This window comes from Artemia franciscana, chromosome 7 (assembly GCF_032884065.1).
Source record: "Artemia franciscana chromosome 7, ASM3288406v1, whole genome shotgun sequence".
Classification (NCBI taxonomy): Eukaryota; Metazoa; Arthropoda; class Branchiopoda; order Anostraca; family Artemiidae; genus Artemia; species Artemia franciscana.
The window spans coordinates 35,585,317-35,607,693 of NC_088869.1; the positions used below are offsets into that span (position 1 = coordinate 35,585,317).

The window sequence follows — 22,377 nt, forward strand, 5'->3', positions numbered from 1 at the left end:
TCTACAGGTCCTTCTCTAGGCTTGTAGAACGGTAGATCTTTAGAAATAGAATGCTTAAAAAAAGAGAGAAATTTTCATATTGATATTTTTACACTTTAAGAGTTAAAGTTGTGTCCCCCTACCCCTGTATAGTCGTAGGCTGCATACAAAAAACTAACAAAATAAAAAAGAGTATAATTAAATTCCTATTTTTATCCTCCTTTCAAATATATTAGGCTGCTTATTAACTGATAATACATCCTATTCCCTTGCCTTAATGGATACATATAGCCTAGTTCTAATTATGTATGTATCTGTGGTTCTATCCATTAATAGATCCATTGTAAAACCAGTTACACTGTTTAGATTTGATATATCCACTTTTGCCTGGGTGTTAAGGCTGAATTTTAGATAAAAACAATAGTTTAAATGAGTTAAAAACTTAGGCAAATTTGTAGTTTACAACACAATAGCTAGGATGAAATTGAATATGCCCCTTGATGCCTTCCCTTATGCTCTTTCATAGTTCAAGAATCATTTCTGGGGGAGCGTTTATAAGGCTCAAAACAGTCCATAGTAACCATGGTTAAATTTACAGGATTGATGCTTCTAGGCCCAAGGGTTTTTGCTGCTCTGTTTTTGCAAGATTTCTGGAGAAATCCCCAAAAATTCAAGTATAGTAGAAGCACTGAACAAAATGAAACTGGTGAGTCAAAAGTAATGAAAGAAAAGAGGTAATACCAAACTATCAGATCCCATTCTCGGGAGATATTTGACAGTGCATGCAGGGCCATAGAATTCCTGTCTTGTTTTAAAATCACGTTTCTGTCTATAGGCAGCATGGCAGCAGCATTTTTGACAAGTTTCAGGCTCTCAAAAATTGGTATAATTTTGTTTTCAAAATAATGTATTACTATTAAGACCAACTGAAATAATAATTACATGCTTGAATCAGCTAGAAATCATTATTTTTCTTTTCCTTTCCAGTTTTGTTTAGAAACATGATTTTAAACTTTTTGTTACTATGGACTATTTTAAATTTTGGGGCCCCATTTGGGGCTCAAAGTGGAATTCCCCTGACAAATAATTATTGAACTATAAAAAAGCATAAGAAAAGGCATCAACTGACATATTCACTTTCATCCAAGCAAAATTATGTTGAAAACTGTAAATTTGGTAGTCTAAATATTCTAAGGCTATAAATGGGACCTTCATAGGGGTTAGGGATGAATTGTTACTGATGTGACTTTATCAACAAAAAGAACATAAAATTAGCCATTTAAAAGCATCTGTATTTTATTCTAGCATGTTTCCTTCTTGAGAGCTGCTATTCTGTAACTTACCTGTATCTTTTTATGTTCTTTCAAATTATAGACTATTACTTGCTTTGTTTACAAAATTTATTTTAATTCCCTAAAATGATGCTTTTCTTCTTAATATTTGCCTGCAGAAAACGGTTATAGACAATGGTATTTATTTAGAGGTTGCTCTCTCCAGAAAGAAACGCATGTAGAATTTTGAAAACTACTATACTATAAAACACTTATATAAATCACTCCTAGAAGCAAATCACTTTACTGTAACCCCTCCCCTTGGGGGTATTATGTATACTGGGACAGGACCCCGCCTTTCCCTCCAAGTTCTCAGTAAGTCAGTGAAATAGTGGCCCAAATCAACACTATTTTAAAGGCTCAATTTTCTTATTTGTTAAATGGGCTGATGAAAATATACAACTTAAATCACTGACAAAAGACCACTCTCAGTGCATAAAATCAAAATATGGTAAAATACCCTCCCCCCATCCCCAAACATTTTAGTTAGCAATGCCTTTATCCCTATTCCAGTCTCCTACAGAAGTCCTTCCTGTATATGTCACTTGGAATTGAGAAAGATTCAGTGTTGAAAAGCGTTGGTGGACTGCCACTAAAACTTGCAGTATTGTACTGGTACAATGAAGCACTTTTGGTGGTAGCTTTTTTTGCAGCACACTATTGGCTGCATGGAAAAAAAAAAAACACTGCTAACATTTAAGAGAAAGTTAGGCATGGTGTACTATGCTGGGACCAAAACCCTGAAAGGATTTTCAGTTAGTATTTCTAGCAAGCACAAACTGAGTCCATGTTCCCTCTACCCTCTCTCAACCACTTTTTGAAGAAGATAGGCATGATCCTCCTTACTTAACCAGTATCACATAATGAATTTCAATCACCTTTATTGAAGAATAAAAGTGAGCTTTGGGCCCTTTCTATAGCCTACCCCAAACACTTTTTAGCTCAAAGGTAAGGATGCTGCACACTGTTTAAGTTAGTATTATGCTAGATTTTTGAATTTACATCACTGGAGAAATAAAATGAAACTGCCTATCTTTAACATTGCTATCCTTTCCATCTCAAACTTTTTAGAAGCAAATTAGGCATGCTGCACTTCATACTAGAGCTATCAGGCTCTGGAGGAAATGGGCAAAAAGCCAATCCTTCTGGTGCATGACATCACCAAGACCCAAGTAAACATATCGTTTCCTCATCTCTCCTAAAAAGTTCTACAAAGCTTGAAGCTACTGTTGGGTAGAGAAGGTATGTCATTTCCACTTTTCACTCTTTGCGTAATAGATGTAAATGCTCAGTTTCTTACTTAACCAGATTTGGGACAAAATTTGCAGAAAATAATTGCAAAATTTGCAGATAATTCATTCCATTTTTTTTTTACTCCTTTATAAGTAAACTTGTCAATTATTGATGCTCACGTCAAATTGCCCCCCCCCCTCCAGATTTTGCTCTAGATCTGCCTTCGTTTATATATGCTTGTTTTTTAAAATACCTCAGATTTTAGACACAAAATCCAGCCAGGAGTTATTCAAATTTCTTGGTATTACTTATTCATAGTAGGTGTAAACCAGGAGCTATCTTACTGGTAGAACATGTAGACAATATTGCTGTAATCACATGTTATTTTTTAGGTTATCAGTGAATAATGCCTTATGACAAATATGGAGAAATGTCTGATGATGAAAGAGATATTGATATAGAAAGTGAGGTAATAGATAGTCTTTTCTCTTTATGTAAAAACCTGGTTTATGAAGTTCTGTTCAAATTCTGTTTAAACAGTAATGGAGAAGATATTTGTGTTATGTAATTAACATCTGATATTGGGATTATTCATCATTGAAATAATCACATCAATGTTAATTTAATGCAAAATGTTGTGGCATTTCTGAAGCCGGCACCTTTGCCATTTCATCAATTGGGGAATAAAGGGGTATTGTACTGGTCATTTGTCGCGTCATACTCAGGCTTTTTGAATCTAAATTCTCTGAAAAAACATGAGCCAAAAAAAGCCCAGACCATGAGAAAAAAAAAATTAAATCATAAGGGGTCCAAAATAGGAATAACTGAAAACAAAAATAGAATATAAAAAGTGCAAAACAGTGAAAGAATATAGACTGTGTTGTATTTCAAGAGGCTGAAATAGCAGCAATCCGTTTTGTTAGAATGTAGTTTTCTTTAGTTTATTCAAAACGAGGGTCCCAAACTCACCTAGACTTATCTGACCGCCATCTAAGCCTTTGAAAATTTCTCTTTATTTCAATAGCCTCTGAAATTCCTTTTCTAGTATTTAGGGGTAATTGTTAACATTCTAACTTCGTCAAAATGAACCAAACAAGAAGAATTAAAAAAAAAAGATGTGGAAAGCAAGAGCTGAGAACTTATCACAATGATCCAGGATTTAGTTATCAGTCAGGTTTCAATATAGTGAGCGTGCTCTTTTGTCCTCTGCCCCAAGTGGTATGATAGTCAGCCTTGTTTTGGAGCTGTCACAAGGGTAAGAAATCTCATAAATGTCAAGGTCTTGACTATTTTAATCTTATCGTTCTCTTCATTTACAAAAGAAATAGATTGTGCTACCAGAAGGGATATAAACGAAAACACTGAGCTTTTCAAGTTTTCTGTAAAATATCTGTAACCCCTTATATTAAATGTAATATAAGACAAACAAGAGCTAGAGAAGTCATATATATTCGTTTTGAATCATTTCTGTAATATTAAGTTGAAACTGTACTCAGCATATGTAGTCTCTTGTACCCCTTATTATATGATTTTTTTTTACTCTTTTTCCTTTTACACAAAAGATGTAGTAGACAAAGGTATTTTTAAATTTTCTTTTGTTTATGTGCGTGACTGTATTTTGCACACCCATTTATGTTCATGTGCATTGTTTAAGCTTTGAATTATTTTGGTAATAAATCCCACTTTTAGGAAGATGATCAGCATGGATATTCTTCATCTGGGCAAGGCTATTCTTACAGCTCTAGTCAGGTATGTTTCTTGAATTTTTGGTATAGTTCTAACTACTCTTTTATTAGCTAATACGCTACTAAAAATTTGTATGTACTTATTAGTCAGAGGCCTGGGTTATATCACAAAAAATGTGATCTCTTGTAGATATTTTGATTTCCTTGGAGACAGTAATTCCTTCCATTATTGAATATACTATTCCAGATCCTTGCCTTTGTACAGACAATTATAAAAGGTAATAAATTACAAATAATTTTTTTTTTCAGATTAGCGGAGCCGGTGAAAATTATTTTTAGTATTAAGTTATATTTGAATTATAAGAAAAAATTATATAAGAAGTATATTTATTTCTAAATATATATATAAAAAGTTATATAAGAAAAATTTGATATATTTTCGCGGGTTGTGCTGTGGGCATATTAACTCGTGTGTTACTGTGCCACAGCATTGAATGTTCTAATCCAGTGACCATTTTACTAAATAGTCATGAGTTATGATTATATTTATTACTACTCTTTTATTAGCTAATACGCTACTAAAAAATTATTTGTACTGTTAGTCTGAGGCTTGGGGGTGAGTTATATCGCAAAAAAAGTAATCTCTTGTAGATATTTGATTTCCTCGGAGACAGGTAAGTCACTCCATTATTGAATATAACTATTCCAGATCCTTGCCTTTGTACAGATATTTATAAAAGGTAGTAAATAACAAATAGCTTTTTTTTTCATGTTAGCAGAGCCAGTGAAAATTATTTTTAGAATATTAGACGGGGCACCGGAAAAAGACTAACTTACTCTGCTGACCAGTGTTGAGGCTACATTATACAAAAATTAGTTTTTCTTCTTCTGATTTTTGAGCCCCGACAATTGAGGGGGGGGGGTCTAGCAGCAAAGTAAACCTAATCAGTTTTTTGTCATAAATACTGTTTAAACCCAAAATAAACTAAGTTAGCATCAAAATGGTTTCTTTATGTTTAAAGAAACATAAAGAAACATGTTAAAGATGGTTTCTGTACAACTAAAACTGCATAAAATTTTCGCAAAAATCTTTGAGCTTGTATTTTTATTATAATTCTGAGGGTTCATTTGATACTGAACCTTCCCATTTTTGTTCTGGAATTCTTATTTTTTTTTTCCTAGGTTCAGTTTGACTTTATCTAAGATTATGAATTAAGTAATATATGTTTGTTGTTACAAATGTAATGAATCAAACAGTTCGTGGTAACGAACTGTAGTAAGGAGCGACCCGGCTCAATAGTAACCAAAACTCTAAAAAATGGAATTTTGATACCAATAGCTATATCAAAAGAATTGCATTTTAATGCTGGTTTTAAATATATAAGTTTCATCAAGTTTAGTCTTACCCATCAAAAGTTACGAGCCTGAGAAAATTTGCGTTATTTTAGAAAATAGGGGGAAACACCCCCTAAAAGTCATAGAATCTTAACGAAAATCACACAATCAGATTCAGCGTATCAGAGAACCCTATTGTAGAAGTTTCGAGCTCCTATCAACAAAAATGTGGAATTTTGCATTTTTTGCCAGAAGGCAGATCACGGATGCGTGTTTATTTGTTTTTTTTTTGTTTTTTTTTTTTGTTTTTTTTTCCAGGGGTGATCGTATCGACCCAGTTGTCCTATAATGTTGCAAGAGGGCTCATTCTAACGGAAATGAAAAGTTCTAGTGCCCTTTTTAAGTGACCAAAAAAATTGGAGGGCACCTAGGCCCCCTCCCACGCTAATTATTTTCCCAAAGTCAACGGATCAAAATTCTGAGATAGCCATTTTATTCAGCGTAGTCGAAAAACCTTATAACTATGTCTTTGGGGACGACTTACTCCCCCACAGTCCCCGTGGGAGGGGCAACAAGTTACAAACTTTGACCTGTGCTTACATATAGTAATGGTTATTGGGAAGTATACAGGCGTTTTCAGGAGGATTTTTTTGGTTAGGGGAAGGGGTTGAGAAGAGGGGGATATGCTGGGGAACTTTCCATCGAGAATTTGTCATGGGAGAAGAAAACTTCCGTGAAGGGAGAGCTGGATTTACTAGCATTATTAAAAAAAAAAAAAAAATAAATGTGAAAAAGCTTTTTCACCTGGAAGTAAGGAACAGCAATAAAACTTAAAACAAACAGAAATTATTACCCATATAAGGGGCTCACCTCCTTATGATACCTAGCTCTTTACGCTAAAGTATTTTTAGTAATTTCAACTATTTATTCTACGGCTTTTGTGATTCAGGGGTCATTCTTAATGAATTGGGATAAAATTTAAGCTTTAGTGTAAAGAGCGAGGTACTGACGATGGGGCGAATCCCCTCATATATATAATAAAAACATGAGAATACAAAAGTTCTTTACGTAAGCCAATTTATAAGTTACGTAAATCTTTTACCAAAAAAAAGATTCGTAAAAAATTAAAAGTTCTAGTTGCCTTTTTAATTAACCAAAAAATCGGAGGGCAACTAGGCTTCGCCCCCGCTCTTTTTTTTCTCAAAATCATTCGATCAAAATTATGAGAAAGCCATTTAGCCCCCCCCCCCTCCCAAAAAATATGCAAAATTTCGTTTTGATTATTCCTCTGCGGAGAGCCAAAATCAAAACATGCATTGATTCAAAAACGTTCAGAAATTAAATAAAAAAACGAGTTTTTTTAACTGAAAGTAAGGAGCGACATTAAAACTTAAAACGCACAGAAATTACTTCGTATATGAAAGAGGCTGCTTCCTCATCAACGCCCCGCTCTTTACGCTAAAGTTTTTTACTGTTTTAAAAAGAAGAATTGAGAGAAAGAGTCAAACTTTAGCGTAAAGAGCGGGGCGTTGATGAGGAAGCAGCCTCTTTCATATACGAAGTAATTTCTGTGCGTTTTAAGTTTTAATGTCGCTCCTTACTTTCAGTTAAAAAAACTCGTTTTTTTTATTTAATTGTAATCATGAGTGTCAATTGAAGTCCGTGTAAGAAAATAGAAAGAAACTAGTACGAACTTGTTTCCATTCACCTTTGAATAATGTAGTTGACACTTGAAAATAAAAAAAGGAACAAAAGAGCTTATTATTCAAATACAACTAAATTGGATGTATTTGTACTATTTAGAGTAGTGGCAGTGTGACTTTCCTAGCTGGGTTTAAAACATTTCATTTTGATTTTTTCTTCATTAGTATTTAATTTTTTCAGGTGCTCACCTATTATTAGATAAATTGATTCTAAATTCGCGTTAATTTTATTTAGTGACTATTGTTCAAAAGATGTTTTTTTGTGTATTTAATTTTGCTCTATAAATTTTAGTATAATGCAAATGTCTTATCAATTTACTCTGGAAATATAATTCATGTAATTTTTTTTACAGCCTTTGGACAAACGAGCTCACCATAACGCCCTGGAGAGGAAAAGGAGAGACCACATTAAAGACAGTTTTTCTTGCTTGAGAGATTCCGTGCCGTCTCTTCAAGGAGAGAAGGTAAATATTCAAATAACAATGTTCATTAGTCTTAGTGTGTGTGTGGAGAAGCGGCATCCCGTCTGAGTTAGTAAAACTGAAGACCTAGAAAAATTGAGATCCCCTCCTCCCCTTATTGTTTAATAACTACCGAATAATTTATTTTGCCTGAGCTGATGATGTAATTTTTTTAAATTCCACCTTCTCTCCTCTAAGTGGTATTAACCTATATAATTTCCAAAAGTAATGATATTATTATAAATCCCCTTACAAACAAACAAGTTCAAAATTTGCTATGTAAATTGATCCTGAAATTTGAATGGTTAAAACTTAATACGATAAAACATAATGGTAGATCAAACAGTTCGTGGTAAGATTCATTAAGTGTAATGTTACCCATCAAATGCAGCGGGCTGGAGAAAATTTGCCTGATTTTTTAAAAGAGGAAAACACTCCCAAAGAGTCAAGTAATCTTAATGAAAATCGCATCATTAGATTCAGTGTATCAGATTACCCTATTGTAGAGGTTTTAAGCTCACCCTACTGTAGAGGTTTCAAGCTCCCATCTGCAAAAATGTGGAATTTCGTTTTTTTTTCAGAAGAAAGGTGACGGATGTTGGTTTATTCTTTTTTTTTCAAAGTTAATCGTATCGAACCAATGGTCCTAGATTATCGAGTGAGGCTCATTCTAACGGAAAATTAAAAGCTCTAGTGCACTTTGTAAGTGACTACAAAGATTGGAGGGCAACTAGCCTCTTATCCCACTCCTTTTTTTTTACCTAAAGTCGCCCAGTCAAATCTTAAAATATCCATTTTGTTCAGCATAATTAAAATGTTTAATAAACATGTCTGTGGGGATAACATGACCCTACCAATGTCCTTAGGGAAAGGGCTGTAAGTTATGAAATTTGGGGTTGGGGGGGGGGATTTCCGGTGTGAACTTTCCAGGGGAAATTTAAACTATATGAATTTATCATAATCCCTATATGGAATTCTTTATTTATCTTTGCCGACTAAATTTAATATTTGGAGATGTTCTGGGTGAACTGTCTGGGGAAACTTTCTGCGGGATTAGAATTTGATGGAGGATCTTTTCGTGGGGGAGATTTTTCTCGGAAATTCTCTATGGGAATTTTTCGTAATAAAATTTCGTAACAGGGAAATTTTCTGTGGGAGTAACTTAGCATGGGGTGATTCTTGGAAAACTTTCCACGGAGTGGGGGATGTTCTGGCATGATTTGAAAACGATCAGAAATTTTAAGTCTTTTTCAAAGGAAAATATGTTAGGTAGAATTTTCCAGACAGGTAGAATCGTCCGCAAAATTTTTCTGGGTGAATTTTTGGCTAGGATCAAATTGGCCGAGGAGGAATTTTCTGGGTGGGGGTGTATTTTACTTAGAGGAAACTTTTCGTGGGGGAAGGGCGTTTTCTATGCAGGGGGAGCCAGATCTCCCGGCATTATCTGAGAAATGATCAGAAATTAAATTAAAAAAAGAAGTTGTTTCAACTGAAACGCTGACTTTTTGTCCCAATTCTTTAAGAAAGACTCCTGAAGCACAATGGGCGTTTAATTACAATCAGAAGCTTGTTTAAAAGTACTGAAAAACTTTAGCGCGAAGAACGAGGGATTGAGGAGGAGACAACCCCCCTCATAAACGGAATAGTTTCTGTTCGTTTCAAGATGTAATGTTGCTCCTTGCGTTTAGTTGAAAAAATCTCTTTTTTATTTGATCTATTAAAAAAAACGAGCCACAGTCAGCCATACACCAGACACATTTTATCATCGAAAAAGTTAAGTCAGATAAACACAATAAAACAGGGTAAACTATACACGCTAGTTACAAATGAAATTAAGCACCAAATTGAATACCTTAGCCCATACTGAACATGAGCTGCAAGCTATATATTTCAAAATAACAGCAAGTTTCTAATCCACTTCGATGTTTAAGTTCAAATTTAACAAATTCTGCTATTTGCAAATACTACCTTGCGTCCTGCTCCACAGTATCAAAGCAAGCGAGAGGCTAATCCCCTTTTAATACTGTTTTCGAAGATTTGTCCAGATTATTTTAATTGGAAGGGGGAAGGGCTCACGGAAAGGGTACATTTTTGTGTCACTGTTTTTCAGTTTTAACAGGAAAAACTTCAATATGAATTAATGGTTTTATTTTGTAGAAATAATTATTCTTCAAGATGAGTGTCAGAATAACTTAATATTGAAAACTTCTTAAGGGGAAAATCACTTGAGTGGATATTCTGATTTTGCGGAAAGACGCCTACTGTTTGGTTTGCCCCTTTTCTCCCCATTATCTGCAAATTTCGGATTGCGTTTGCTTGCTTTGTATCGAAATCACCCTGGAAGTCTAAACTAAAATATATTTTGTTTGTCTAATTTCTTCTCGTTAAAAGCTAGGACAATTTCTAGCTGTGAAAGCTAGAACTAGTAAAAGTAGCTAACTAAATATCAGTATCTCGAGTAACAAATGTTGCTCACTAATATTTGATGTAGTTCAAGCTTTTGTGCTCACCGCTTGCCAAGGTACATTTTAACCCGTTTTCTTGCAAGAACATCGAAGGTTGAAGTACCTTGCGGTACAGTTACAGTTTTAAAGACTGCGAAAGGGAGTAATTAAAAAGGGGGACTAAGAAAGGGAATAAATACTGCTGTCAATGCTTCGTGTATCAGAGGGTGCTTTCCCCCTAGTCTTCCACCTTGGTTATCATTCTTAGACTTTTTGCTTACCACTGGATGGACGTCCTTAATCTTTTTCATGGTTGCAGATAGATATGGCATAACTTTGGAATTGGAGACCATGGAATCAAATGGGGAGGAAGAACGCTCCTGGACTTAGATTATGCTGATGATTTAAGCATATTAGATGAAAGTGTGAGCAAAATGAATGAATTTTTAGAGGTTTTACGAGTTCAGGGTGCTAAAATAGGCTTGAAAATTAATGTTAAGAAGACTAAGTCACTAAGGTTAGGAATAAGTGAAGATGAACAGGTGACCTTAGGTAACGAAAAGATTGATCAGGTTGGGAGCTTCAGTTACCTTGGTAGTATTATTAGTAAAGATGGTGGGAGCAGTGAAGATGTTAAAAGTAGAATAGCTAAAGCTCAGGGTGTTTTTTCACAGTTAAAAAAAGTTTGGAAGAATAGAAAGATAAGCCTACAAACCAAGATTAGAATATTGGAAGCTACAGTGATGACAGTGGTCAAATATGGCTCTGAAGCATGGACACTCCGAAAAGCAGATGAAAATTTACTAGATGTTTTCCAGAGAAATTGCCTACGGATTGTTCTGGGTACCCGGCTGACTGACCGTATTTCAAACAGTAGGTTGTACGAAAAGTGTGGTTCAATCCCGCTTTCTGGGGCTATAATGAAAGAAAGGTTGAGATGACTAGGCCACGTTCTACGGATGAAGGATGACAGATTACCGAAGATTGTCCTTTTTGGCCAACCGTCTGGGGCTACACGGAAAGCAGGTCGTCCTTGTCTGGGTTGGGAGGATGTCATAAATAAGGATTTAAAGGAAATGGGAACTTCCTGGGAGGGTGTAAAGAGGGAGGCTTTAAATAGATTAGGTTGGAGGAGGAGCGTGCGTAGCTGTGTTGGCCTCAGGCGGCTTGGTGCTGCAGTGAGTTATTAGTAGTAGTAGTAGTAGTTTGCGTATAAATGATAGTTGGTTGAGAAAAAGTATGGAAGCGTTGCTTCGATAGCAAGTAAATGTTCCTCCCCGTTACCACTTTCTCGGCTTTGATGAATTCTCTTTATGTCAATCATTGTCATATATTTGTTTTAGAGTTTTGCAGCTCGCGATCTCCAACATAGGTCATTTTTCTTTGCGACCAACTTCTCTTAGAATTAGAATGACCTTAAGGATTTTTGCATACACTTGCTGGAACCAATGGATGTGGTCTCAAGTGGAAATATGTCATTTTGTTATTGGGTTATAATATCTAAGCTGGTATAAAAAGAGATAAAGAATATCCTGGCTGAGGCCAAGAGACTTTTGTATCTCTCCATTTTTTTTTTGTTCTGTTGGCATTTTCGATTGTATGTAATAATATGGAAAGTACAAATCGTTACCGGAGCTAAAAAGGAGGTTTTGCGCTTTTCCTTGGGCTAGAGCGCACAGTATTTGAGTCGAAGTGGAGTTTATAGTCTATTTTGAATGGCTATCCATTGTTCCGTCGTGCTTTTGTTTTTTAACAGTTTCCGCTTTTGAGTGAAAAGCTCCACTCTAGCAGGCTAGGACATGTTGTACCCTATTTGCATAACCTAATATCTTTAAGGAGAAAAAACGGAGTTTTTCGAATGCATTTTTTCTTACGTCAGGCAGGGTTTACCCCTTGGGATGTTCGTCATTGCTCACTTGTACATTGGCCTCAGTAACTTGGCGTTTATCAACAGTGACTTTTTGTTTTAAGTCGTTTTTTTCATTGCTTGCTGTCACAATTTTCTTTCCAGCAAGCAAGTAGAGCTCAAATTTTAAAAAAAGCTGCTGATTATATCCAGTTTATGAGAAGGAAAAATTCTGCTCATCAGCAGGACATAGATGATTTGAAGCGACAAAATGAAGTACTTGAGCAGCAAAGTAAGTGTCATACCTTTTTTTTTCTTTTTTTTAATAGTTTCTTTAATTTCTCTTGTTAACAGTTTCTTATTTTCCTGCTTCTTTAAATTATTTTCCAAAAAAATGGGCCTCTTCCGAAAATTGGTAAACAATCAAGCACCTTATAATAAACTTTCCAAATCAGACCTACTTTTTTCCTTTATAGATTTCAAATCCATAACTTGCAGTAGAGGGTCCTATTTTAAAATTCCTAAATTATCCCTCTGTAGCCTCCTGAAGTGAGGATGCAACCCCAACCGACACTGAAGATGGAATGATTTGGTTGGATTCTTATCTACTTACAAACTTTTTAAGACTTTTGTTTGCATATTTAGCTCCTACATGTGCATATAGTTTTGATTTATAAATCTCGCCTTCGTCCAATTTTAAGGATTATTTACTTTTAGGTTTCAGTGCTTTTAAATTTTGATAGTAGCATTAACAAAACGCTATATACAGCTCGCTTTATTTCAAAGTAGCTGGCAAATCTATAAAATTTTATGTGTCTTATTATTTGAAATTCCAGAGATGGTGTTAAAGATTTTATTATTTGTAATTTTTCTAGTTTTTCTGGTGGTACCAGGGCTGGCCGAGGGCAACAATCTTGAATACTATGTATGATATGTTTTTTACTGGGATGATGAAGTTTTCTCTGGTTGCGGCTCCTTACTCCTAAAAACATTGCGCCCCTGTACTGTATACAATCTTTCTTTTTTTAATGCTTAAAATTTTCCCTGAACCTCCGAATATCTTGCACTCTTTCGCAGTTTTTGTTCCGAAGAAATTGTGTTACAATTTGACTTGAATCGTATTGAGTAATCGAGTCAGTATAGACAATTGTTTTATTGAGAGCTGGTCAATTTTAAAGAACATTCTCATTACAATAATAAATATGTTTATATTATTAACTGCATTATAGCTAGAAAGTGGGACATCAATTTTGAGGTTAAAAAAAAAAAAAAAAAAAAAAAAAAAAAAAAAAAAAAAACATAAGACAGCGAAGAGATTGAAATTTTACCCATGTAGCATGAGTCTTGTAGAAATTAAAACTATTTGCGTTGAACACCGTATAGCATTACTTAATTGAGAAGGAAGCTTATAGCACTAGCACCACTAGCGATGGCGCTACAAAGTAAAACTAAAAACGTATAGAGAGCACATGATCTTATCAGGTAACGCAGATGGTTCTGAATTTCTGGTGATGGGTTTCCACTCATCATTAATACACAATCCCTGATTGTTGGTTTGTATCTCCAATTCTGTTCCATAGACGACGTTGGTAAACATTGATGGCAACTCATAGTAAATGTTGGTGAGAGTTATAGCCATTATAAATAAGTCTCGTACAACATGAAAGGGCACCAGAGATAGTTTAAATCAACGCTTTGCTAATTATGTGAGTTGGCTTAAGAAACGTGTTTGCTGAAACAAGCACCGATATTTCTTTTTTTTATATATAGATTAACAGTTTGTTGAGTGCGGAAGTGTGCGCGTTCTAGGCAAATTATTAACTCCGCGAAATGGATGAAAAACTGAAACAATGTGTCTCCGTAAAATTCTGTTTAAAACTTAGAAATTTGCCACGGAGACTTGTAAAAACTTAAGAATAGCTTTAGGAGGTAAATATCTGATCTAGTCAAACATATTTATCTGATTTAACAGATTCAGAGATGGCCAGTCTTCCACATAAAAAACAAAGGGAAACTGTGAAAGTTTGCTGCGATTTAGCCTGCTCTGACTGCAGACTTAAAGTTAGAAAGGAAGATGACCGAAAACCTGAATTGCAGCTTCTACGTTGTGATGAGCTGAAGCAACACTGAATTGAAGCGTCCCCACAGTCTAGGGGGCCGTAGCTCCTGGAGTGTTAAATAGTGCAAAATGCTAGTTGTTTACACTGAAGTTTTATGACGGAAAGGGGGGGTTATTATTTGATGTTAGGTGTGCGATTGGCTAGAAATTTTCAGGAGTTATTCTCAGGTTCGAAAATTTTGTTGTGAGAGGGAAAAGGGGATAGATGGAACTGGGTCAAACTTTTTTTCCTTTGTCAGTTTGAGGTTTACAGCCGAGGAACCAAATGTAAAAATGAAGATGATCTGGGGCAGGCATGGTACTCTCGCTAAAAAAGAGACCCAGGAAAGTGTCAAAATTTTCTTCGCGATCAGCTCGAAACTTATAAACTTTAGTCCTTGAGCGAAAGGGACCCCAATATAAAACTAAAAATATAAACAAATTCGTTTATCAAAAAATGAAACCCGACAAAGGGCCAACAAGTTTTTTCCCGAATTTCATATGGAAGGGGTGGTCGCTGGGGGGAGGGGATTTATTTTGTTTGAATTTATAAGTTCTAAAAATGGATTTGAATTTTTTTTTGTATTGGAAAAGTCGTGATTTTAGGTGAACCCCTCTATAATAAAGGGGGATAAGAGTGAGTGTGGTAATTATAGAGGCATTAGCTTGGTTTCTGTAGAAAGCGAATCATGTAGTATTATGAAAATCTTTAGAGTTAAGAGTGTGGATAAAGTTTTAAGAGAAGAACACCATGATTTTAGGAAGGGGAGAGGATATGTCGACCAATTTTTTACTGTTAGATAAATAATTAAGAAGTGCCCGAGTCATCAAACCCCTTTAGTCCTTAGCTGTGTAGATTAAGAGCGAACGTCTGATTCAGCCGATAGAAGAGCTTTAGCAAAGGCCCTCTCCTTGCATGGTAAACTAGATAAATACAATAATTATTGGATTATTGCTATGCATGGGAATAATATTACTGCAGTTAAGGTAGGAAATGAGGTTAGTAGCTGGTATGCTATTGAATCAGGAGTTAAGCAGGGTTGCGTTCTATCCCCTTTTATATGGACCATTTTGATGGACTTTGTCCTAAGGAAGACGGCAAATGCTATGAATCAAATGGGGAAGCAAACTCTCCTAGACTTTGATTATTCTGATGGTTTAAGCGTCCTGGATGAAAATGTTAGCAAAATGAATGATTTTTGGATGTTTTCAAAGCTTGGAGGTGCAAGAAAAGTCTCGAAAAATTAATATTAGGAAGACTAAGTCGCTTAGACTGGAAATAAGGGAAGGTGATGTTGGGTAACAAGAAGATCGATCAAGAGGACAGCTTCACTTATCTAGTTAGCATTATTAGTACACATCATGGATATAGTAAAGATGTTAAAATTAGAATAGCCAAGGCCCAGTGTGTTTTCCACTGTTGAAAGATGAGTCTGCGAATTCAGATTATAATATTGGAAGCTACAGTGATGAGAGTGGTCAAATGTGTCTCTGTAACGTGGGCACTCCGAAAGAGGGGGATTTATTAGATGTTTTCCAGAGGAATTGTCTACGGATTGTTTTGTATACTCTTCTGATCGACCGTATTTCAAATATTATGCTGTGCAAAAAATGTGGTTATATCGCGCTTGAGTTGTTAGTTGTAGTAGTGCTTTTGTAAGGGTCAAAATTGATAGCGAGAACAGCCCTCTTCCGTATCCCTTCTGCTACCTGACTCCTCGTAACTCCATTACATTAGTTCAAATTTTTTAGATTTGTCATCTTGCTCAGACCCATTGAAGTGTCTATTAAGAATTTCATTGCGGCTACAGCTTCCCCCTAAGCCACAGGGGCAATGGCCCTTAATTATGTTAACTACCCATTGTCCACAGATAGGTTTTAATGGAATAGGCGACCATGTTTAGTCTTGGTTTTCCGATAAGGGTTTCCTTGGTTTTCCAAAAAGCTCTTTGGGATCGTTTGCTTGGCCAAGATTGCCACAGGTTCCCAAGGGTATACTCGATACAATACGCATACCTAAGTCGATGAAGAAAGGTTATGTGCACCCGAATGATCAAATTATCAAACTTTCCTCTCTCTCTCTCTCTCTCTGTGAACACAGAGGGGGGGGGGCAGGTGGCTCTCAAATTTTGACTTGGCGGAGGGGGGAAAGGTAGATCAAAAGATTGTGTATCTGGGTCACCGAAATACTGTATCTGCAATGTCTCGGTAACGCGCTAGGCATGGAGTTGAAACTTTCAGGTGCTGTAGAAGAAGGATGGGGACAGCGGGACTTAAATTTTAGTTTTGGGCGAGCGGCTAAATATTATGTGGATGATCCCCCTAAACCCTTTTGCGCTATGATCCCCTATGTGAATTAAGATTCATTTACGTCGAGTAGCGAGGTAAATCAAAAGACATTCCAGGTACCAGGTGTACGGTAGCAGGTTATCAAAGTAGTTTGTTTATCTGCAACAACTCGAGAATGTCTTGGGGGGGGGGAAGGCAAGTGAACCTAAAATTTTGACGTGGGGGGGGGAGTCTAAAGATTTTGGTATCCAGTCAGTTTAAAGTTTTGGGTACTGTAAGCCCTTTTGTACTAGGTTCTAGACTAAAAGTAACCATATGTACTAACTTATTAAAATAGCTTATCTGAAGTATGTCAGGAACACCTTTGGTATCAATTTGAAATTTTTAAAGGGCGCTGGAGGGCCAAGTCGACCTCAAAATTTGACTTTGAGGTAGGGCAGATGTAAATTTGAAGAAACCATGTATAGAGGCTATCAAAATGGCATGTGTGCAACATCTCGGTGACGACGTTTCGAATATCGGTCTGAAACTTCCGCATTGTTTTGGGGAGGAGGAAAGGGAACTTTATGTTTAGACAGGGGAATGTGGGAGGTCGACAAATGTACGTCTTTAATTCGCCGAAAAGTTTCGGCATTATTAGCCTCAGGGGAATTTTCAACCTATTTACGTTGTAATAGTGAGGTAAATCAAAAGCCATTATCTTCACCCAGGCTACTTAAACATCGTGCTTGCAATTTTCGGGATTGAGGGATCGAACGAATCAAAACTTTCAGGGATCGTTTGGAGAGGGCAAGATTACTCAAAATATTACGTTTAAGCGAAGGGATAATACTGCAAAAGTATTTATGTCTTCTAAATGTCGGGTTCGGCTGCTTAAAGGTTTGAAACTTAATCCGATAAACTATTTGAAGTAGCGGAGACTCTACGTTCAGAAAAAGAACTTGAAAAGTTTTGCTCCGCTCGAAAATGGGTCAACAGCTTTTCCCCCGATCAGCTAGAATTCGTAATACTTTGTTCAGTCCATTTACTTGACTTTGAATATTTTTGATCATTCCAGATCAAAAAACTAAGATTCAGAACGCATATAAGGTTAGACTTTGTCTCTTTGACAGTGCCATACATCTTAATGAAAAAATAAAATATTTCAAAGATTGGTTAGATCTTAATGTGACACTTCATATCGGGTCAACAAGTTCTGTTTTGTCATATTCGCTTAGAGTTATTGAGCAGGTAGACAAAGTCGAGGGGACTTCAATAACGATACAAGTTATGGAAAAAAGAATAGGTCTAAATTTGTGCGGTCTCCATTACTTGGCGTGTATACCGGCCCAAACGGAGTTAATAGAAACAAATGTTTTGAAAAAAATGGGCTGTATAGCTTTGTCAAACCCTAAAATCAAGAGCATTTCGTTTCGCTGATCGACGTAAAACTTTTAGGGTGAATAGACTGAACCTAGAGGACCTTAAAAAGGACAGTACTTTTTAAAAGAAATGTTTGGTTATATTGATTCTTAGCGCAAAAACCATATCTTTTAGAATGATACCATTGAAATTTTGGGCCATGATGACACTTCAATTAAAATTTCGGGACCAAGGGAACCTTAACTAAGACAAAAAAGATAAAGAATTAGGAAACAAGTCGGATTATTTTGATTCGTAGCGTTCTATTTTGTATTTATTTATTTTTTATAAGAACAAGATTGATCTCTATCATGAATGACATCAATATACATTTATTTAAACAAACAAGCGTCGTAACAAAATATAACATAAACAGATCATGTTAAGAAAATGTTGGATTAAAAAAAAAACATATTTAAGGGTATCTTTAAGGTGATGATCAGGATAGTTGCAATCCTTTAGAAGACCAAAACTTGCCCAGATTTCCAATTCATTTAAATAATAATCCCTTACCCATCCACCTGAAACTCTATAGTAAAACTGTAATTGAAAATTCGTAGTGCAAAACTATCGTTAATCCAAAATTTACAATTAATCCAAAATACTCTAGCCGTTTGAAAGGAAGGAGGGGTCACCACTCTTGTTTGTAAACCTTGATTAGCCTTGTGATGTTTTTATCTGTTTCTGCGTTGTCGTTATGACAATAAAAAACCACTGCTCGAAAAACAAATCGTTTTCAGCAAAGCGCTAATGAGACTGGCCTTTAGAAGGTTTCTTATGGAATTTTTCATTTTAATTTCTGTTCGTTTTCGGTTACATTTATTTATTGACAGTAATTTATTTTCGTTTTAAGTTATAAATATTATAGTTGTTCACTTCTGCTCCTTTTAGGTTGTGCAATTGCTTTTGTGTTTTTCAAAGATTTATTTTTGGAAAGTTTTTTTTTTCAAATTAAACATTTGGAAAAAGGCTCCACGACACTACTAGAGAACCACTTTTATAAATGTTTTATTCAAGTACTAATTTTTCAAAACTCCTCTCTCATCATTCTTTTTCTTTTTTCGTTTTTTTCTTTGTTTTATGTGTAAAATCAAAAAAAAAAAGCTTAAAATTGAGTTAAGAAAAGGGAACTGCCAAAGGAATTTGAGCAATTTTGTCGTAGAAAAATGTTGAGTTCTAAAATATTTAGTAGTCTTTACTCATTTTTTGTATGCTTATTCTTGTATCGTTTGCTAAGAACTGTGTTGCAAAAGACATTTGTAATTAGATACAGTTATGATATTTACATCTCGTCTTTATAAAATGATATCTTGCACTATTCAATTTTATTTCACTTTGGTTCCTGTTATTTCAGTTCGAGCGCTTGAGAGAGCAAAAGCTAGTGGGAAGCACGTTAGTCTGCCAGGAGATGACTATGATGGGCGTCCAGGACTTTTCAAGAAGATGAAGACATGAAATCTATTTGACAGTATTGACATATATGTCACTTTTTTAATTTTTCTGTTTCATGCATGCGTCTGTTTTGAAAAAAAAGTCCAATTTTTATTTCACAATGCGCCGGATAAATAAAATCGTCAAAAAATATACTATCTTGGCACTTCTTGGCATTTGAAATAATGATGAGCAAAAGTCGCTGAACGGAGTCCGATATTGTATAGTGGATGAATTGGATGCTGAAAAACAAACAACAGTTGTTGAGAAACTTAGTATCAGTTTAGTAGAATTTGCAAATAAAAGCTAAAGAAAGAGAGAAAGACATTTTGTCAAATAGAGCCACATTGTTTGATTTAGAGATTGATTAATCAATCAGTACAGTCCTGGAGGTGAGTTCTTTATTTTTCACTGAATTTTTCTCAAGATGGACCAAGAAACTAATGTTGGACTATGATACTTATAAGGAAACTTTTGCGTTTCAGGCCCATTCCCGTTTACAACTTATAATAAGACCATTCCCCTTTAAAGCTTATAATAAGATTTTGCACCGTCTTTAGAAACTTCAACGTCCGGGTAATTGGGGCTACCTCGATGTCTAGAGGGCTGTTAATAATAATAAAAAAATCATTTATTAGATAAAAATATTATAACAGGAGGGTTACCCCGATGCCTAGAGGGTTGTTAATAATATAAAAATAATCATTTATTAGGTAAAAAAAAATGGCCACACTTTTTTACAGCCTTTTTTCTAGCTGATTTGAAGAATGTGATTATGGTTTCCATCGAGGTACGGTTTTTGTAGAATAATTTGAAGTTCTATTGAAAATTTGCGCTAATTTTCTAATGCATTTATTAATTTTAATATTAAGTTATTAATTATTTAATTAAATAATTAATTTTAATATGCTGAATTTAAAGAAAGAATCAGAATTTTTCCAATACTTTTATCCACCGCATTATTACCTAATTTTGATTAATTTACCAAAGTGTATCGTTTTGAAAAAATTGCTGCGGACCAAACGACTATTGACAATAGGAAAATTCGGACAATGTTTTAAACAACAGAAAGATAATATACAACTATTGCGGTTCAGTACTACTTGTATTCTTAAAATCCTTGAAGGACTTCTACACGTCCTGTGATTACTTCAGCTCGGACTAGAGCAGTATTCGCGAAGTAGAAGCGCGGGTCGTTTAAAGAGAAAAAATTACTCACAACTAGATTGGAATAGTGGCCGATAACTTGTGGTTCAGTTTCTCTGCCAAATACATGTTGCGATATAGAAAGACCACTTAGACTATAGCAAGTGTGGTAGAAATCTCGGGACCTGAAAGCAAATAAATATATTCCAAAATGTGAAAAGCAAAAAGATATCAGTCAAATTCAACTTCTATCACAAAATAAACCCACTGAATATACTCCATTCGTAAAAATTAATCATTACGTCTATAGAAAATAGTAACACAGATGACTTGATTAATTGAAATATATTATTCTTCATGATGATTCAAGTGTCTAATTCCATAGTAAACATGAAACAGAACATAAATGTTGTTAGTCGTACGTACTTCTGGGGCCGCAGGATAACTTTCATCCTGGATCCTTATGAGAGAAAGAAAAATTTATTGTAACCCAAAAGTAGATAATTTATTGAAGTTTATTTATTAGTTCTTTATACTATTACATAATATATTAATCTTAGGTAATGTACTTTGCTAATACTTAACTAGGCTTATCTATTTCCCGATCCTAGCACATATGGAGGACTCTGCTTCAGGAAGAGCCCATATTTTGTGAGTGGGTTAACAAAAACTACCAAAAACACACCATTTTGATGGAACAAATGCGTTTTTATACAAAAAACAATGATAATCTCCATATTGATGGAGGGAGGGCACGGGACCCCCCCTCCCCTCGGGCATTTGTACTTGGGCGAGTTAATACGAACTGATTATTGGAAGATAAGCGATTTACGTAATAACTTCCTGGTGCTTCTGCAATTATATTAGTAGGTTATCTGTCCGAAAAATCTTTTTGGGGAGAGAGGAACTTGAAATAAGACAAAGAGGAAATGAGCGTGTTAATGAAGAATTTCTCTTATAAAACACCTTAAAGCTGACCCATATGAGAATAATGGGTACGAATTCTGGGGGGGAAGGGGTAATAGTAAATGCAAAGTAACAGTAAGAAGATTATCAACAAAATTGAGGGGGGGGGTCGTACTTTGGACTTCAGTATATCATTGCATATGCTGCGCCTCGCTGATACTCATCCCATTGGGTTGAAGTTTAAAAATTGACAAAGAAGGTATGTTCTGAAATATCCTGCATTTCATAGTGATTCTAATCATATAAATTTCGTTAATATTGAAGCTAAGCATTAATATAAATCGATTAAAATGAAAAAAAGCTTCCTGGCGGAAGTAAAGAGTGAAGTTGTAACTTACGAAAAACAAAAAATTATTGTTTCGTAGTATATGCAGCATATATCTTTAAAACTAGCTCAAATAACCTGACTTAATATAATTCCTCTATTTGTGCAACTTTAAAAAGCTAGCATTTTGATGAACACAAAAGATTCTTTGCGTTTTTCTAGAGCAGAAACATAAAGCGTTTTAAGATGTTTTTAGGATACGTTATCTCTGTAGGTAGTGCTTAAACAAGGGATTCAACCACAAAAAGGCCGTATTTTTAATATTGAGAGGGGAGCAACGGAATTTTTCATATGTTTAATTGTAAACTTCTAGTTAAGGAATTTCCAATATGAAAAACAGAGAGACCATCTCAGATTTTCTAATCACTGGCATTTGGTTTATATGGGCTATCATTGTTTTTTCATTATTTTTTGTGGTAGAATAAGGCATTTTGTTCTGGCACGATCTCTTCGGTAACGTAAAAGACACACCAGAACTTTTAATTTTCCTTCAAAGCACCCTATTACGATAATCTGCGACTTGGGCAAGACATTATCACCCCTGTGGAAGAAAATAGAAAAAGGAGATATTGCCCACTAAAATGGGATTTCCTTTTGGTTTTAAAATGGGGGAGAGTGTGCCGTCAAACCTCCACTTAATGATAAACGATTGGCTATTTCAGAATTATCTAATTTTTATTTTGTCTTTATGTTATGATTTGACG

The 22,377-nt window shown here is 35.2% G+C and overlaps 2 protein-coding genes across 3 annotated transcripts in view; one reads left to right on the forward strand and one right to left on the reverse strand.

Moving 5' to 3' along the window:
• Positions 1-19,389, forward strand: part of LOC136029206 (protein max-like) — a 33,841-nt gene extending 14,452 nt beyond the window's left edge. The window contains exons 1-6 of one of the 2 annotated variants that reach the window (XM_065707357.1): positions 581-685; positions 2,936-3,012; positions 4,233-4,292; positions 7,620-7,730; positions 12,183-12,309; positions 19,160-19,389. In XM_065707357.1, the coding sequence (XP_065563429.1) occupies positions 2,950-3,012; positions 4,233-4,292; positions 7,620-7,730; positions 12,183-12,309; positions 19,160-19,260 (462 nt within the window). In that variant the 5' untranslated portion in view covers positions 581-685; positions 2,936-2,949 and the 3' untranslated portion in view covers positions 19,261-19,389. Of the gene's footprint in view, positions 1-580; positions 686-2,935; positions 3,013-4,232; positions 4,293-7,619; positions 7,731-12,182; positions 12,310-19,159 lie in introns of those variants that run through there. The other variant, XM_065707356.1, reaches the window with a different exon arrangement.
• Positions 19,326-22,377, reverse strand: part of LOC136029677 (protein farnesyltransferase subunit beta-like) — a 37,725-nt gene continuing 34,673 nt past the window's right edge. The window contains exons 10-11 of the mRNA XM_065708180.1: positions 20,456-20,567; positions 19,326-19,478 (exon numbers count right to left, since the gene is read on the reverse strand). Of these exons, the coding sequence (XP_065564252.1) occupies positions 19,392-19,478; positions 20,456-20,567 (199 nt within the window). The 3' untranslated portion in view covers positions 19,326-19,391. The remainder of the gene's footprint in view (positions 19,479-20,455; positions 20,568-22,377) is intronic.